The 19,962-nt window shown below is 45.0% G+C and overlaps 1 protein-coding gene across 2 annotated transcripts in view; it reads right to left on the bottom strand.

Moving 5' to 3' along the window:
* Positions 1-690: 690 nt before the first annotated feature.
* The window catches only part of LOC120035714, a 359,237-nt gene continuing 339,965 nt past the window's right edge, over positions 691-19,962 (bottom strand). The window contains exons 2-3 of one of the 2 annotated variants that reach the window (XM_038982278.1): positions 1,110-1,984; positions 691-778 (exon numbers count right to left, since the gene is read on the bottom strand). In XM_038982278.1, the coding sequence (XP_038838206.1) occupies positions 760-778; positions 1,110-1,984 (894 nt within the window). In that variant the 3' untranslated portion in view covers positions 691-759. Of the gene's footprint in view, positions 779-1,042; positions 1,985-19,962 lie in introns of those variants that run through there. The other variant, XM_038982280.1, reaches the window with a different exon arrangement.

Below are 19,962 nucleotides of genomic sequence, written 5' to 3'. Positions count from 1 at the left end.
AACAAGTTCCAAAGACATGTGACTAACAGAAATGGAATAATGTGTCCCTGAACAAAGGGGGGGGGCCTCAAAATCAAAAGTAACAGTCAGTATCTGGTGTGGCCACCAGCTGCATTAAGTACTGCAGTGCATCTCCTCCTCATGGACTGCACCAGATTTTCCAGTTCTTGCTGTGAGATGTTACCCCACTCTTCCACCAAGGCACCTGCAAGTTCCCAGACATTTCTGAGGGGAATGGCCCTAGCCCTAACCCTCCGATCCAACAGGTCCCAGACGTGCTCAATGTTAGTGTCTTAACGACCGTTCCACAGGTGCATGTTCATTAATTGTTTATGGTTCATTGAACAAGCATGGGAAACAGTGTTTAAACCCTTTACAATGAAGATCTGTGAAGTTATTTGGATTTTTATAAATCACCTTTGAAAGACAGGGTCCTGAAAAAGGGACGTTTCTTTTTTTGCTGAGTTTACTTTGAATCGCTCATTTACTCAAGTGTTTATTTAATTTAGTCAGTTACCTGTCTGCATTTGTAATCTGTTACCTTTGTCTTGTTCAAGTCATGTGTTTTATTGACAATGTTCCATTCCCATTGTTATAAACAGGGACAATCGTGACTTTGACTCCACACAACATAAAATCCAAAGATGTTTCAAATATGTCTTACAACACTGAGAAGACATTTTTTGACTTGTGTTTCAGATGTTTAAAATACCTATATAAGATGTTTCTGGTGATAAATTGTTACGTTTCATAAACAGTTCATACTTTATTAAAACATTTAATTTTGAGCTTGAACTTGATTGTGTATTTATTCTTCATCTTAAACTGATGAATAGTTAGCCTGGTCCCTTAAACTGATGAATAGTTAGCCTGGTCCCTTAAACTGATGAATAGTTAATCTGGTCCCTTAAACTGATGAATAGTTAGCCTGGTACCTTAAACTGATGGATAGTTAGCCTGGTCCCTTAAACTGATGAATAGTTTGCCTGGTCCCAAGTCAGTTTGTGCTGCCTTGCCAACTCCGGTCTAACCAACTGGTGTTTTGCAATACAGCACAAAGAGATCTGGGACCAGGCTAATGAACAGTCTGTATTCAAATCTAAGTAAATGTTGTGATGGCTTCCGGTCTACGCAGTTCGTTGACTGTAACATTAGCTAAACGTTTCAGCACCTCTCCCCATTTCTCCTGGTCCTCCTCTCTCTCCTGGAGCTTGGCCTGGTGGGCAGTGTAGACTATGCCCAGGATGAGGCTCTCAAAGCGGGGTGCAGACAGAGGGATAGCCCCTCTCTGGTCCTCCAGGTCCTTCACCATCTGCATGGAAGAGAGGGTCTTGGGGATGTTGTGGTTGATGCGAGCCAGGAAGGCCCGTCCCTGCCTCATAGATGCCATCTCCAGGTCCTTCACCATCTGCTCCATGGAAGAGAGGGTCTTGGGGATGTTGTGGTTGATGCGAGCCAGGAAGGCCCGTCCCTGCCTCATAGATGCCATCTCCAGGTCCTTCACCATCTGCTCCATGGAAGAGAGGGTCTTGGGGATGTTGTGGTTGATGCGAGCCAGGAAGGCCCGTCCCTGCCTTATAGATGCCATCTCCAGGTCCTTCACCATCTGCTCCATGGAAGAGAGGGTCTTGGGGATGTTGTGGTTGATGTGAGCCAGGAAGGCCCGTCCCTGCCTCATAGATGCCATCTCCAGGTCCTTCACCATCTGCTCCATGGAAGAGAGGGTCTTGGGGATGTTGTGGTTGATGCGAGCCAGGAAGGCCCGTCCCTGCCTCATAGATGCCATCTCCAGGTCCTTCACCATCTGCTCCATGGAAGAGAGGGTCTTGGGGATGTTGTGGTTGATGCGAGCCAGGAAGGCCCGTCCCTGCCTCATAGATGCCATCTCCAGGTCCTTCACCATCTGCTCCATGGAAGAGAGGGTCTTGGGGATGTTGTGGTTGATGAGAGCCAGGAAGGCCCGTCCCTGCCTCATAGATGCCATCTCCAGGTCCAGCAAGATGATGTTGTTGTCTTGTCGATCTCTACTCCACCCAACAATAACTATATGGAGAGGAAAGAAACTAACGATCAGTGAAATGTGGGTAGATAATAACATATGTATAAGAAAGAAGTTTAGGAGTGAGCTGATATGGGTGAGCGGAGGAAAAACAAAGAGTTTAAGACAACATGCCCATTAAAGTGTAGCCTGGTCCCAGACCTGTTTGTGTTTTCTTGCTGACTTTGATGGTCGTTGTCAGTAAGACAGCCCAAACTGATCTGGGACCAGCCTAATAGAAGTGTAACCTCAAACATCAGGTTGGCATCACTGAGGGATTGGCCCTGGGTAGGAAGATCGCCATGTACGGCACCAGACACGTCTGAGAGAGAAAAATGTTGTTCCTTTTAAATGATTCATTATGAGAAAAACAATATTGTTCCACTCAGGACCATTGCATATGAACATTTACATATTGATAAAGATTATCAAACTGAACTTCCACTCAGAACCTGTTGTGGTATTCTATCACATTATATAACATACTAATTATGTAACTGGACTTCCACTCAGAACCTGTTGTGGTATTCTATCACATTATATAACATACTAATTATGTAACTGGACTTCCACTCAGAACCTGTTGTGGTATTCTATCACATTATATAACATACTAATTATGTAACTGGACTTCCACTCAGAACCTGTTGTGGTATTCTATCACATTATATAACATACTAATTATGTAACTGGACTTCCACTCAGAACCTGTTGTGGTATTCTATCACATTATATAACATACTAATTATGTAACTGGACTTCCACTCAGAACCTGTTGTGGTATTCTATCACATTATATAACATATTAATTATGTAACTGGACTTCCACTCAGAACCTGTTGTGGTATTCTATCACATTATATAACATACTAGTTATGTAACTGGACTTCCACTCAGAACCTGTTGTGGTATTCTATCACATTATATAACATACTAATTATGTAACTGGACTTCCACTCAGAACCTGTTGTGGTATTCTATCACATTATATAACATACTAATTATGTAACTGGACTTCCACTCAGAACCTGTTGTGGTATTCTATCACATTATATAACATACTAATTATGTAACTGGACTTCCACTCAGAACCTGTTGTGGTATTCTATCACATTATATAACATACTAATTATGTAACTGGATATCTACTCAAGGCATGGCATTCAAGACACAGAATATTTAAAATATCTAAAGACAATAACACTAACTATAAATGAGTGTGATAACTCACCATCTAAGAGATTCTGAACCCAGAGAGTCCCCAGAGTGACCCAGAGCAGGATTCAGAGTTGAGATTTCACCACCATTTCTCTTTTCTGAACGTATAACTCTGATTGCACGATGGTTTCACTGCCTCCTGTCTGTCCTTAGCTTCTACTTCAAGTTCTGTTTTTATACATTAAAACCCCAGTGTGATAGCCAGTGAGTTAAAGGCTACAATGCCATACTTCAACCTAGGAAACAGGGCATCAGGGCCAGTTGGCTCATAGGTTTACAGTTACAGTTACAGTTTACACTACCGTTCTTCATTCCTGGTCCTACTGGGTGTACAGGCTCATTATTCCAGCCAGCACACACCCAACTGTTCAACTACTGTAATCACTAAGCCATTAAATGAATGTGTGTTAGTATTTGAACCAAGTCAATAACACAATAAAAAAGTATATATACAGTGTGTGCAAATGAAGTAAGATTAGGGAGGTGAGGCAATAAATAGGCCGTAGTGGCGAAATAATGACAATTTAGCAAATAAACACTGGAGTGGTAGATGTGCAGAAGAGGAATGTGCAAGTAGAGATACTGGGGTGCAAAGGAGAAGGAAGAAAAATACATATAAATAAAATAAATAACAAAATGGGGATGAGGTAGTTGGATGGGCTATTTACAGATGGGCTATGTACAGGTGCAATGATCTGTAAGCTGCTCTGATATCTGATGCTTCAAGTTAATGAGGGAGATATGAGTCTCCAGCTTCAGTGATTTAGTGACAGCACCACTGGCAGCATCAGCTGAGCTGGGTAGTCACTAGTTACCACAGCCACAAAGTGATAAACATCGCCTAATTATACAATTGATCTTCTTAAAACGTGATTTTAAACCTAACCACACTAATAACCGTATGCCTAACATGCTGTCTACACCGGGATGTTGATTTTGTCCATCCACACCAGACATGATCAGGACATACAGGCTATAATATCAAAACTCTTTGAGAACAGGTGGAAACACATGAAACGTTCATGGATATTTAGCTAGCTAGCTTGCTGTTACTAGCTCATTTGTCCTATTTAGCTCACTAGCTTGCTGTTGCTAGCTCATTTGTCCAATTTAGCTCACTAACTTGCTGTTGCTAGCTCATTTGTCCTATTTAGCTAGCTAGATTGCTGTTGCTAGCTCATTTGTCCTATTTAGCTCGCTAGCTTGCTGTTGCTAGCTCATTTGTCCTATTTTGCTCGCTAGCTTGCTGTTGCTGGCTCGTTTGTCCTATTTAGCTCGCTAGCTTGCTGTTGCTAGCTCATTTGTCCTATTTAGCTAGCTAGATTGCTGTTGCTAGCTCATTTGTTCTATTTAGCTCGCTAGCTTGCTGTTGCTAGCTCATTTGTCCTATTTAGCTCGCTAGCTTGCTGTTGCTAGCTCATTTGTCCTATTTAGCATGCTAGCTTGCTGTTGCTAGCACATTTGTCCTATTTAGCTAGCTAGATTGCTGTTGCTAGCTCATTTGTCCTATTTAGCTAGCTAGATTGCTGTTGCTAGCTCATTTGTCCTATTTAGCTCGCTAGCTTGCTGTTGCTAGCTCATTTGTCCTATTTAGCTAGCTAGATTGCTGTTGCTAGCTCATTTGTTCTATTTAGCTCGCTAGCTTGCTGTTGCTAGCTCATTTGTTCTATTTAGCTAGCTAGATTTCTGTTGCTAGCTCATTTGTCCTATTTAGCTAGCTAGATTGCTGTTGCTAGCTCATTTGTCCTATTTAGCTAGCTAGATTGCTGTTGCTAACTCATTTTTCCTATTTAGCTCGCTAGCTTGCTGTTGCTAGCTCATTTGTCCTATTTAGCTAGCTAGATTGCTGTTGCTAGCTCATTTGTTCTATTTAGCTCGCTAGCTTGCTGTTGCTAGCTCATTTGTCCTATTTAGCTAGCTAGATTGCTGTTGCTAGCTCATTTGTCCTATTTAGCTCGCTAGCTTGCTGTTGCTAGCTCATTTGTCCTATTTAGCTAGCTAGATTGCTGTTGCTAGCTCATTTGTCCTATTTAGCTCGCTAGCTTGCTGTTGCTAGCTCATTTGTCCTATTTAGCTAGCTAGATTGCTGTTGCTAGCTCATTTGTCCTATTTAGCTAGCTAGATTGCTGTTTCTAGCTCATTTGTCCTATTTAGCTCGCTAGCTTGCTGTAGCTAGCTCATTTGTCCTGGGATATAAACAGTTTGTTATTTTACTTGAAAACAAGATCCTTTTTTTTCCTGGATCTTTTGTAGAATTTTGACCCATTTTGAGTCACACAAAATCTTGTTCTCTACTCCGACAATTGTACTCTCTTCTTCTTCTTCTTCTTCTTCTGTGGACTTTATGTGTGTCAGTTGGTAACCAACTTTAAGGTGCATTACCACCACCAACTGGACCGGAGTGTGGACCTCAGTTCAGCTTTCAAAACAAAAAAAAATACGTGGGTATATGCTCCTAATAACCAATCAGGAGATGGGAGAGGCGGGAAATAGAACCGAGAGAGAGAGAGAGAGCGAGAGAGCGAGAGAGCGAGAGAGCGAGAGAGAGAGAGAGAGAGAGAGAGAGAGAGAGAGAGAGAGAGAGAGAGAGAGAGAGAGAGAGAGAGAGAGAGAGAGAGAGAGAGAGAGAGAGAGAGAGAGAGAGAGAGAGAGCATACTTGAATTCACACAGGACACCGGATAAGACAGGGGAAATACTCCAGATATAACAGACTCACCCTAGCCCCCCGACACATAAACTACTGCAGCATAAATACTGGAGGCTGAGACAGGAGGGGTCAGGAGACACTGTGGCCCCATCCAATGATACCCCCGGACAGGGCCAAACAGGAAGGATATAACCCCACCCACTTTGCCAAAGCACAGCCCCCACACCACTAGAGGGATATCTTCAACCACCAACTTACCACCCTGAGACAAGGCAGAGTATAGCCCACAAAGATCTCCCCCACAGCACAACCCAAGGGGGGGCATCAACCCAGACAGGAAGATCACGTCAGTGACTCAACCCACTGAAGTGACACACCCCTCCCAGGGACGGCATGGAAGAGCACTAGTAAGCCAGTGACTCCGCCCCTGTAATAGGGTTAGAGGCAGAGAATCCCAGTGGAGAGAGGGGAACCGGCCAGGCAGAGACAGAAAGGGTGGTTCCTTGGTCCAGTGCCTTTCCGTTCACGAAGCTCAGAGACATATCATCACATACAGTATAGAACACCATCTAGAAGACAGAGACATATCATTACATACAGTATAGAACACCATCTAGAAGACAGAGACATATCATTACATACAGTATAGAACACCATCTAGAAGACAGAGACATATCATTACATACAGTATAGAACACCATCTAGAAGACAGAGACATATCATTACATACAGTATAGAACACCATCTAGAAGACATATCATTACATACAGTATAGAACACCACCTAGAAGACAGAGACATATCATTACATACAGTATAGAACACCATCTAGAAGACATATCATTACATACAGTATAGAACACCATCTAGAAGACATATCATTACATACAGTATAGAACACCACCTAGAAGACAGAGACATATCATTACATACAGTATAGAACACCATCTAGAAGACAGAGACATATCATTACATACAGTATAGAACACCATCTAGAAGACATATCATTACATACAGTATAGAACACCATCTAGAAGACAGAGACATATCATTACATACAGTATAGAACACCATCTAGAAGACAGAGACATATCATTACATACAGTATAGAACACCATCTAGAAGACAGAGACATATCATTACATACAGTATAGAACACCATCTAGAAGACATATCATTACATACAGTATAGAACACCACCTAGAAGACAGAGACATATCATTACATACAGTATAGAACACCATCTAGAAGACATATCATTACATACAGTATAGAACACCATCTAGAAGACATATCATTACATACAGTATAGAACACCACCTAGAAGACAGAGACATATCATTACATACAGTATAGAACACCATCTAGAAGACAGAGACATATCATCACATACAGTATAGAACACCATCTAGAAGACATATCATTACATACAGTATAGAACACCATCTAGAAGACATATCATTACATACCGTATAGAACACCATCTAGAAGACATATCATTACATACAGTATAGAACACCATCTAGAAGAAAGAGACATATCATTACATACAGTATAGAACACCACCTAGAAGACAGAGCCATATCATTACATACAGTATAGAACACCTTCTAGAAGACAGAGACATATCATTACATACAGTATAGAACACCATCTAGAAGACAGAGACATATCCTTACATACAGTATAGAACACCATCTAGAAGACAGAGACATATCCTTACATACAGTATAGAACACCATCTAGAAGACAGAGACATATCATTACATACAGTATAGAACACCATCTAGAAGACAGAGACATATCATTACATACAGCATAGAACACCATCTAGAAGACAGACATATCATTACATACAGTATAGAACACCATCTAGAAGACATATCATTACATACAGTATAGAACACCATCTAGAAGACATATCATTACATACAGTATAGAACACCATCTAGAAGACAGAGACATATCATTACATACAGCATAGAACACCATCTAGAAGACAGACATATCATTACATACAGTATAGAACACCATCTAGAAGACATATCATTACATACAGTATAGAACACCATCTAGAAGACATATCATTACATACAGTATAGAACACCATCTAGAAGACAGAGACATATCATTACATACAGTATAGAACACCATCTAGAAGACAGAGACATATCATTACATACAGCATAGAACACCATCTAGAAGACAGACATATCATTACATACAGTATAGAACACCATCTAGAAGACATATCATTACATACAGTATAGAACACCATCTAGAAGACATATCATTACATACAGTATAGAACACCATCTAGAAGACAGAGACATATCATTACATACAGCATAGAACACCATCTAGAAGACAGACATATCATTACATACAGTATAGAACACCATCTAGAAGACATATCATTACATACAGTATAGAACACCATCTAGAAGACATATCATTACATACAGTATAGAACACCATCTAGAAGACAGAGACATATCATTACATACAGTATAGAACACCACCTAGAAGACAGAGACATATCATTACATACAGTATAGAACACCACCTAGAAGACATATCATTACATACAGTATAGAACACCATCTAGAAGACATATCATTACATACAGTATAGAACACCATCTAGAAGACAGAGACATATCATTACATACAGTATAGAACACCATCTAGAAGACATATCATTACATACAGTATAGAACACCATCTAGAAGACAGAGACATATCATTACATACAGTATATCCTAGATGACATGTATAAATCCTTACTTTATATTTTCTGTACCACTTTCCATGACAGTAGCCTTATTACTGGTTAGGGTTACTGCTGCTGGTACAGTGGAAGAATGAGGCATCACAGTACCTGTTACACCACTGTACTAACAGGACCAATTACACACCAATAAACACACTGTAATGTAAAGAGTTACATCATTCTCAATGATCAGTCTATACATCCAGTATTCATTTCACCTACAGTACATTGTATCCATTTCAAGTCCCCCTCCCCCCATTGTAGCTAATTATCTAGAACACATTGTACAGTTTTACAACCACGTATGAGTTATTATGGACGCTTATAGTTAGTATCACAGCATATCAGTTTAAGACATTACAACATTCATTAAAAGCATTATAGATATGTACTTCATAGAAACTGTTACCCTTTATATATTCTAACCACTCTATTTAATTTATTCCATATTAAGGGTCCTAACCTGGGAACTAAAATATTGTCTCTTTCTCAACTTTGCCTGTAGTTTTCTCTCTCTCCCTCCCTTCCACAAACCCCTCCCCCTCTCTCTTTCTCCCTCCCTCCCTCTAACCCCAGCCCTCTGGCAGAACCAGGAAGTCCCTCCCCTTCACAAACTCTCTTCTGAGGAAACAAAACTGATCAGAATCTCTCTGTCGTCTGTCTGTGTGAGAGTGAACAACCGTCCAAATGGCTCAGCAGGGAGTTCTGCTGGACCAGGACCAGTTCTGTTGTTCTGTCTGTCTGGATCTACTGAAGGATCCGGTGGTTATTCCCTGTGGACACAGTTACTGTAGAATCTGTATTGAGGGCTGCTGGGATCAGGATGTTCTGAAAGGGGTCTATAGCTGTCCTCAGTGCAGAGAGACCTTCACTCCAAGACCTAATCTGAGGAAAAATAACATGTTGGCTGAGGTGGTGGAGAAACTGAGGAAGACAGGACTCCAGGCTGCTCCCCCTCCTGCTCTGTGCTATGCTGGACCTGGAGATGTGGCGTGTGATTTCTGCACTGGGACCAGAAAGCAGAAAGCCCTCATGTCCTGTCTGGTGTGTCTGGCCTCTTACTGTGAGACTCACCTCCAACCTCACTATGAATTTCATCCTTTGAAGAAGCACAAGCTGGTCAAAGCCACCGCACAACTACAGGAGATCTGCTCTCATCATGACAAACTGCTGGAGGTTTACTGTCGTACCGATCAGCAGTGTATCTGTTATCAGTGTGTGATGGATGAACATAAAGGCCATGATACAGTGTCAGCTGCAGCAGAGAGGACTGAGAAACAGGTAAGACCAGAACAACTTGTTGGTGACTGTCTGATAAACAAAGAATTAAAGATACAGTAGGAACTAAATCTGTTTGAATATGAGAGAATTCAAATGAAATGGATCCACAAATATGAACACAAACCTTGAGTATATAGATATGTTAACCCAGATTCTCCAAATGTATCACCATTTTCTAAAGTCAAACACTATTATCATTCTGAATGGCCTTTTAATGAGTCCAAAGTTCAGTCTCAACCCCTTGATACATGTAGGCCCACCATAAAAACTATAATCATTCACATAGCAACATAATATCATATTGTAAAGGGACTTCCTCAGGATTGGAGACCTTCCTCTCTATGGGTCCTATGTCACATGACTATACTATTGATCTACTGGACTAATAAAGCTTGATAGCTCATTGAAGAGTGATTCTCCACAGAGGCAGCTGGGGATGAGTCAGCAGAAGGTCCAGCAGAGATTCCAGGAGAGAGAGAAGGAGCTGAAGGAGCTCCAACAGGCTGTGAAGTCTTTCAAGGTGAGTATTGTCACCATTTCACTTCTCTCCTCCAGTCAGAGAGAGAGAGAGAGGCCCCTATCCAATCCCACTGACCCCACTGTTGGGAACAGGCTGTCTGGATCCCTTTCAGAGAATAGACTGTTTAATGTAACTGACGGTATATGAATCCAGGTCTACCGTGGGAGAAACCAACATCTTGACCGTTACACCAAGAGGACATTCCCTATTGGACCGACACTGATTTAGAAGTAGCAGGCGGGGCTACCTCATCACATAACCATGAGTAACCATGACTGACTCATGTCCCCTATACATTAACATGGAGCTCTCTCTCTATTCAATTCAAAGATCTTTATTCGCATGGGAAACATATCTTTACTATGCCAAAGAAGTGAAGTAGATCCCATTTTGTATCACAAAGTAAAATAGATTTATATTATTGTCCAGTTGGGGGCGGTAATGCAACATATTGGATGCCAACCACCGTTAAACTCCAAAGAAGAAGAAACTGTTATGCTGGTGAATGAGGACCCAAAAGCGACTTAATAGAAACAGAGTCTTTATTCCAGTCTTAAACAAAAAACGATACTCCTGGATATTATCTTAGGTAAATCCAAAACAGGAAAACTGAAATCCTCTCGTCAGTAGAGAGGAACGACTGGAGACGCGACCACAGACTGCAGGTCGCTTCGGGAAGGCACAGGCCGTAGCTGACAGACACCTGCTCACACGCAGCATCTGAAGAAGGCAAAAACACGACAGGGCGGAACAAGGACACAGAACAGCAAACATCAAACAAGGATCCGACAAGGACAGAAGCGGAAAACAGAGGGAGAAATAGGGACTCTAATCAGAGGGCAAAATAGGGGACAGGTGTGAAAGAGTAAATGAGGTAGTTAGGAGAATGAGGAACAGCTGGGAGCAGGAACGGAACAATAGAGAGAGAGAGCGAGAGAGGGAGGGGGAGAGAGAGGGATAGAAAAAGGGAAAGAACCTAATAAGACCAGCAGAGGGAAACGAATAGAAGGGAAGCACAGGGACAAGACATGATAATCAATGACAAAACATGACAGTACCCCCCCACTCACCGAGCGCCTCCTGGCGCACTCGAGGAGGAACCCTGGCGGCAACGGAGGAAATCATCAATCAACGAACGGTCCAGCACGTCCCGAGATGGAACCCAACTCCTCTCCTCAGGACCGTAACCCTCCCAATCCACTAAGTACTGGTGACCACGTCCCCGAGAACGCATGTCCATGATCTTCCGTACCTTGTAAATAGGTGCGCCCTCGACAAGGACGGGGGGGGGGGGGGAAGACGAACGGGGGCGCGAAGAAAAGGCTTGACACAGGAGACATGGAAGACAGGGTGGACGCGACGAAGATGTCGCGGAAGAAGCAGTCGCACAGCGACAGGATTGACGACCTGAGAGACACGGAACGGACCAATGAACCGCGGAGTCAACTTGCGAGAAGCTGTCGTAAGGGGAAGGTTACGAGTGGAAAGCCACACTCTCTGACCGCGACAATACCTAGGACTCTTAATCCTACGTTTATTGGCGGCTCTCACAGTCTGCGCCCTGTAACGGCAAAGTGCAGACCTGACCCTCCTCCAGGTGCGCTCACAACGTTGGACAAAAGCCTGAGCGGAGGGAACGCTGGACTCGGCGAGCTGGGACGAGAACAGAGGAGGCTGGTACCCAAGACTACTCTGAAACGGAGATAGCCCGGTAGCAGACGAAGGAAGCGAGTTGAGCGTATTCTGCCCAGGGGAGCTGTTCTGCCCAAGACGCAGGGTTTCGAAAAGAAAGGCTGCGTAATATGCGACCAATCGACTGATTGGCCCTTTCTGCTTGACCGTTAGACTGGGGATGAAACCCGGAAGAGAGACTGACGGAAGCACCAATCAAACGACAGAACTCCCTCCAAAACTGTGACGTGAATTGCGGGCCTCTGTCTGAAACGGCGTCTAACGGGAGGCCATGAATTCTGAACACATTCTCAATGATGATTTGTGCCGTCTCCTTAGCGGAAGGAAGCTTAGCGAGGGGAATGAAATGTGCCGCCTTAGAGAACCTATCGACAACCGTAAGAATCACAGTCTTCCCCGCAGACGAAGGCAGACCGGTAATAAAGTCTAAGGCGATGTGAGACCATGGTCGAGAAGGAATGGGAAGCGGTCTGAGACGACCGGCAGGAGGAGAGTTACCTGACTTAGTCTGCGCGCAGTCCGAACAAGCAGCCACGAAACGGCGCGTGTCACGCTCCTGAGTAGGCCACCAAAACCGCTGGCGAATAGAAGCAAGCGTACCCCGAACGCCGGGGTAGCCAGCTAACTTGGCAGAGTGAGCCCACTGAAGAACAGCCAGACGAGTAGAGACAGGAACGAACAGAAGGTTACTAGGACAAGCGCGCGGCGACGCAGTGTGAGTGAGTGCTTGCTTTACCTGTCTCTCAATTCCCCAGACAGTCAACCCGACAACACGCCCTTCAGGGAGAATCCCCTCGGGGTCGGTAGAAGCCACAGAAGAACTAAAGAGACGGGATAAGGCATCAGGCTTGGTGTTCTTATTTCCCGGGCGATAAGAAATCACGAACTCGAAACGAGCGAAAAACAACGCCCAACGAGCTTGACGTGCATTAAGTCGTTTGGCAGAACGGATGTACTCAAGGTTCTTATGGTCAGTCCAAACGACAAAAGGGACGGTCGCCCCCTCCAACCACTGTCGCCATTCGCCTATGGCTAAGCGGATGGCGAGCAGTTCGCAGTTACCCACATCATAGTTGCGTTCCGATGGCGACAGGCGATGAGAAAAATAAGCGCAAGGATGGACCTTATCGTCAGAATGGAAGCGCTGGGACAGAATGGCTCCCACGCCCACCTCTGAAGCGTCAACCTCGACAATGAATTGTTTAGTGACGTCAGGAGTAACAAGGATAGGAGCGGATGTAAAACGCTTCTTGAGGAGATCAAAAGCTCCCTGGGCGGAACCGGACCACTTAAAGCACGTCTTGACAGAAGTCAGAGCTGTGAGAGGGGCAGCCACTTGACCGAAATTACGAATGAAACGCCGATGGAAATTAGCGAAACCGAGAAAGCGCTGCAACTCGACACGTGACTTAGGGACGGGCCAATCGCTGACAGCCTGGACCTTAGCGGGATCCATCTGAATGCCTTCAGCGGAAATAACAGAACCGAGAAATGTGACAGAGGAGACATGAAAGGCGCACTTCTCAGCCTTCACGTAGAGACAATTCTCTAAAAGGCGCTGGAGTACACGTCGAACGTGCTGAACATGAATCTCGAGTGACGGTGAAAAAAATCAGGATATCGTCAAGGTAAACGAAAACAAAGATGTTCAGCATGTCTCTCAGTACATCATTAACTAATGCCTGAAAGACAGCTGGAGCATTAGCGAGACCGAACGGCAGAACCCGGTATTCAAAATGCCCTAACGGAGTGTTAAACGCCGTTTTCCACTCGTCCCCCTCTCTGATGCGCACGAGATGGTAAGCGTTACGAAGGTCCAACTTAGTAAAGAACCTGGCTCCCTGCAGAATCTCGAAGGCTGACGACATAAGGGGAAGCGGATAACGATTCTTAACCGTTATGTCATTCAGCCCTCGATAATCCACGCAGGGGCGCAGAGTACCGTCCTTCTTCTTAACAAAAAAAACCCCCGCTCCGGCGGGAGAGGAAGAAGGCACCACGGTACCGGCGTCGAGAGAAACAGACAGATAATCCTCGAGAGCCTTACGTTCGGGAGCCGACAGAGAGTATAGTCTACCCCGAGGGGGAGTGGTCCCCGGAAGGAGATCAATACAACAATCATACGACCGGTGAGGAGGAAGAGAGTTGGCTCTGGACCGACTGAAGACCGTGCGCAGATCATGATATTCCTCCGGCACTCCTGTCAAATCACCAGGTTCCTCCTGAGAAGAGGGGACAGAAGAAACAGGAGGGATAGCAGACATTAAACACTTCACATGACAAGAAACGTTCCAGGATAGGATAGAATTACTAGACCAATTAATAGAAGGATTATGACATACTAGCCAGGGATGACCCAAAACAACAGGTGTAAAAGGTGAACGAAAAATCAAAAAGGAAATGGTCTCACTGTGGTTACCAGATACTGTGAGGGTTAAAGGTAGTGTCTCACATCTGATACTGGGGAGAAGACTACCATCTAAGGCGAACATGGGCGTGGGCTTCCCTAACTGTCTGAGAGGAATGTCATGTTTCCGAGCCCATGCTTCGTCCATAAAACAACCCTCAGCCCCAGAGTCTATCAAGGCACTGCAGGAAGCAGCCGAACCGGTCCAGCGTAGATGGACCGACAAGGTAGTACAGGATCTTGATGGAGAGACCTGAGTAGTAGCGCTCACCAGTAGCCCTCCGCTTACTGATGAGCTCTGGCTTTTACTGGACATGACATGACAAAATGTCCAGCAGAACCGCAATAGAGGCAAAGGCGGTTGGTGATTCTCCGTTCCCTCTCCTTAGTCGAGATGCGAATACCTCCCAGCTGCATGGGCTCAGTCTCTGAGCCGGTGGGAGGAGATGGTTGAGATGCGGAGAGGGGGAACACCGTTAACGCGAGCTCTCTTCCACGAGCTCGGTGACGAAGATCTACCCGTCGTTCTATGCGGATGGCGAGTGCAATCAAAGAGTCCACGCTGGAAGGAACCTCCCGGGAGAGAATCTCATCCTTAACCTCAGCGTGGAGTCCCTCCAGAAAACGAGCGAGCAACGCCGGCTCGTTCCAGTCACTGGAGGCAGCAAGAGTGCGAAACTCTATAGAGTAATCCGTTATGGATCGATCACCTTGACATAGGGAAGCCAGGGCCCTGGAAGCCTCCTTCCCAAAAACTGAACGATCAAAAACCCGTATCATCTCCTCTTTAAAGTTCTGATAATCGTTAGAACACTCAGCCCTTGCCTCCCAGATAGCTGTGCCCCACTCCCGAGCCCGACCAGTAAGGAGTGATATGACGTAAGCGATCCGAGCTCTCTCTCGAGTATGTGTTGGGCTGGAGAGAGAACACAATATCACACTGGGTGAGAAAGGAGCGACACTCAGTGGGCTGCCCAGAGTAACATGGTGGGTTATTAACCCTAGGTTCCGGAGACTCGGAAGACCAGGAAGTAGCTGGTGGCACGAGACGAAGACTCTGAAACTGTCCTGAGAGGTCGGAGACCTGAGCGGCCAGGGTCTCAACGGCATGACGAGCAGCAGACAATTCCTGCTCGTGTCTGCCGAGCATTGCTCCCTGGAACTCGACGGCAGTGTTGCGAGAATCCGTAGTCGCTGGGTCCATTCTTGGTCGGATCCTTCTGTTATGCTGGTGAATGAGGACCCAAAAGCGACTTAATAGAAACAGAGTCTTTATTCCAGTCTTAAACAAAAAACGATACTCCTGGATATTATCTTAGGTAAATCCAAAACAGGAAAACTGAAATCCTCTCGTCAGTAGAGAGGAACGACTGGAGACGCGACCACAGACTGCAGGTCGCTTCGGGAAGGCACAGGCCGTAGCTGACATAGACACCTGCTCACACGCAGCATCTGAAGAAGGCAAAAACACGACAGGGCGGAACAAGGACACAGAACAGCAAACATCAAACAAGGATCCGACAAGGACAGAAGCGGAAAACAGAGGGAGAAATAGGGACTCTAATCAGAGGGCAAAATAGGGGACAGGTGTGAAAGAGTAAATGAGGTAGTTAGGAGAATGAGGAACAGCTGGGAGCAGGAACGGAACGATAGAGAGAGAGAGCGAGAGAGGGAGAGAGGGAGGGGGAGAGAGAGGGATAGAAAAAGGGAAAGAACCTAATAAGACCAGCAGAGGGAAACGAATAGAAGGGAAGCACAGGGACAAGACATGATAATCAATGACAAAACATGACAGAAACGTTATATTATGTCTATGTACAGTGTTGTAACGATGTCTCTCTCTCTCTCATTCCATCACTTTCGTGGTAGTTGGTTGTGTGGGTCTCTGGTTATGAATGGGGTGCTGACAGACAATCGTTGATGGATATTTATAGAGCTCTGATCAGGACAACAATTGATTACAGGTGTATAGTTTATGGAACAGCAGCCAAGACTTGTCTTCAGAAGCTGGACAGAATCCAGTATATAGCTTTAAGGATATGTATTGGTGCATTTAAATCAACATCTGTATGTGTCTTACTAGTGGAGGCAGGTGAGATGCCTTTGGATATACGGCGTAATAAATTGTCATTAGCTTATTGGGTTGAAAGGCTGTGAGGTTGAGCATCCCACTGCTACTGTTCTAGATGACTGTTGGGAATATACTAGTAGACAAGGCAGTGGTTTTGGTTGGACAGTTGGAAAGCTTGCTGATGAGAGTGGTTTGAGGGAGTTGGAGGTTGGCCCTTCTGTGGTGATAGGGGATGTTCCTCCATGGTTACTCCCAGATCCTGTTGTTGATCTAACCCTGGTAGACAAAAGGAAAGATTGGTCAGAAGTCAGTGATGAAGGGAATCTGGTTGATAATTACATTGGTAGAAGTTTCTATGCTTTTTGACCTCTTTTCCCAGATGGATCCAAGGACCCAGATAGTGGGCACACAGGAGCAGGCGTTTACCTTCCTGAATTTGATGTGCAGATATGTAGAAGACTAACAGATGAACTGTCAGTTCCCTCAGTTGAACTGTTGGTGATAATAGTTGCCCTCCAGTGGGTGGAGGACGTACAACCTGTTAGAATTATAGGATGCTCAGATTCTCTGTCTGTATTGAATAGTTTATCATCTGGTAAATCTAGTAGGAGTGACCTATCAAATCAAATTGTATTTGTCACGTGTAGACCTTACAGTCAAATGCTTACTTACGAGATCCTACCAACAAAAAAAAATACATGGATAAGAATAAGAATTCAAAGTAACAAGTAATTAAAGAGCAGCAGTTCCATTATATCATAGAAGAAGAAGTTGGTCTGTGAAGGTTTTGTGGTTCCTGAGGAGGGCTACTATTCTTTTTTCTTTTGGTTTTCAAGTATTTTCAGAATTTATTAAAGCCAAAGCTAAAGCTACCCTAAACAATTCAATATATCAGTCAATATATTTTCTCTGTGATTTGTTGTTTTCCCGTCAACCGTTCCATCGCATCTTAACCGTGTTACCGGGCGGGCACTAGGACCCGGGGGAGGCTGCTGCTGCAGAGGCTGCTGCACCGGTAGTGACGTCAGTCCTACTTGTAGCTCATTGTGGTCAACGTCAGCTGTGGCTCGAGACTGCTAGCTAACGGTTAACGGAGAGGAAAAGACTCTGACAGGACACATTCATGTAGATAGGCTATGATGGCAATTTGTGGTAAGTTACAATAGAGAGAGAGACTTTTCACTACTATAGACTTTGGTCATAATCAAAGCTTTGTTAACCAATACGTTTTTATGTGAGGCTGCCGGTAAGTTACAGTGTAACAGACGTTGTGAGCTAGCTAACGGTAACGTTAACGGTGTCTTTTAAATTCCACATAAGTTATGTGGCGATGATATCTAGATAACGTTGTATTTAATGTAGTTTTACTATCTGTACCAGGCTATAAATGACACAAATGATATCTAGATAACGTTGTATTTAATGTAGTGTTACTATCTGTACCAGGCTATAAATGACACAGATGATATCTAGTTAACGTTGTATTTAATGTAGTTTTATTATCTGTACCAGGCTATAAATGACACAAATGATATCTAGTTAACGTTGTATTTAATGAAGTTTTACTATCTGTACCAGGCTATAAATTACACAAATTATATCTAGTTAACTTTGTATTTAAGTTTACATGTGAGTCATTTAGCAGACACTCTTATCCAGAGCCACTAGGGTTAAGTGCTTAAATCTGCCTAAAAAAGGCGATTTACAGATTTTTCACCTAGTCTGCTACTTAACACCAAGCGGTCCAGGAGGGGAGACAAGTTGTTATTTTCCAGTTCCGTCCTAAGAACAGGTTTTAGTGGTCAAATAAAAAGGGAGACATTTTTTGGTGCCATTTAGGGGAAATGGAATTCTAAGGATCATTCCAGTCAGAAGAGGGTCTGTGAAGGTTCGTTTCAATTCATTTGCTATGGCCTCGCTGGTGTTCCAGCTCAGACAACGTTCTTTGGCCGTTTGGACTCGTTCTATTGTCCAACCTACTAGGACTCAGGGGGCAGAGGCTGGGTCTAGCTCTGCTACGGGGCAGGCTACTGGAGGGGGTACCAGGAGGGAGGAGAGTAGAGCAGGACCAAGAGGTGTTCTGTACCTGTCTGTCCAGGAGGGAGGAGAGTAGAGCAGGACCAAGAGGTGTTCTGTACCTGTCTGTCCAGGAGGGAGGAGAGTAGAGCAGGACCAAGAGGTGTTCTGTACCTGTCTGTCCAGGATGGAGGAGAGTAGAGCAGGACCAAGAGGTGTTCTGTACCTGTCTGTCCAGGAGGGAGGAGAGTAGAGCAGGACCAAGAGGTGTTCTGTACCTGTCTGTCCAGGAGGGAGGAGAGTAGAGCAGGACCAAGAGGTGTTCTGTACCTGCCTGTCCAGGAGGGAGCAGAGTAGAGCAGGACCAATAGGTGTTCTGTACCTGTCTGTCCAGGAGGGAGGAGAGTAGAGCAGGACCAAGAGGTGTTCTGTACCTGTCTGTTCAGGAGGGAGGAGAGTAGAGCAGGACCAAGAGGTGTTCTGTACCTGCCTGTCCAGGAGGGAGGAGAGTAGAGCAGGACCAAGAGGTGTTCTGTACCTGCCTGTCCAGGAGGGAGGAGAGTAGAGCAGGACCAAGAGGTGTTCTGTACCTGCCTGTCCAGGAGGGGGGGACAAGGCCTGGTGGACCTGGAGAGCAGGGTGGCAGAGTTCTGACTCAATGAGGTGCAGAGGCTACTGTACCTACTGTCTCTCTGTGTCTCTCTCTCTCTCTCTCTCTCTCTCTCTCTCTCTCTCTCTCTCTCTCTCTCTCTCTCTCTCTCTCTCGCTCTCTCTCTCTCTCTCTCTCTCTCTCTCTCTCTCTGTCTCTCTCTCTCTCTCTCTCTCTCTCCCTCTCTCTGTCGGTCTCTCCCTCTCTCTGTCGGTCTCTCCCTCTCTCTGTCGGTCTCTCCCTCTCTCTGTCGGTCTCTCCCTCTCTCTGTCCATCCCTCTCTCTCTGTCCGTCCCTCTCTCTCTCTGTCCGTCCCTCTCTCTCCCTCTCTCTGTCCATCCCTCTCTCTCTGTCCGTCCCTCTCTCTCTCTGTCCGTCCCTCTCTCTCCCTCTCTCTGTCCCTCTCTCTCCCTCTGTCCGTCCCTCTCTCTCCCTCTGTCCGTCTCACTCTCTCCCTCTGTCCGTCTCACTCTCTCCCTCTGTCCGTCTCACTCTCTCCCTCTGTCCGTCTCTCTCTCTCCCTCTGTCGCTCCCTCTCTCTCCCTCTGTCGGTCCCTCTCTCTCTCTGTCTGTCCCTCTCTCTCTCTGTCCCTCTCTCTCTCTGTTGTCCTTCTCCCTCTCTCTGTCCGTCCCTCTCCCTCTGTCCGTCCC

The sequence above is a fragment of the Salvelinus namaycush genome, unplaced genomic scaffold (assembly GCF_016432855.1).
Source record: "Salvelinus namaycush isolate Seneca unplaced genomic scaffold, SaNama_1.0 Scaffold11, whole genome shotgun sequence".
Lineage (NCBI taxonomy): Eukaryota > Metazoa > Chordata > Actinopteri > Salmoniformes > Salmonidae > Salvelinus > Salvelinus namaycush.
The sequence above is the reverse complement of the archived record's forward strand: the minus strand, read 5'-3'. Positions and strand labels throughout refer to the sequence as shown.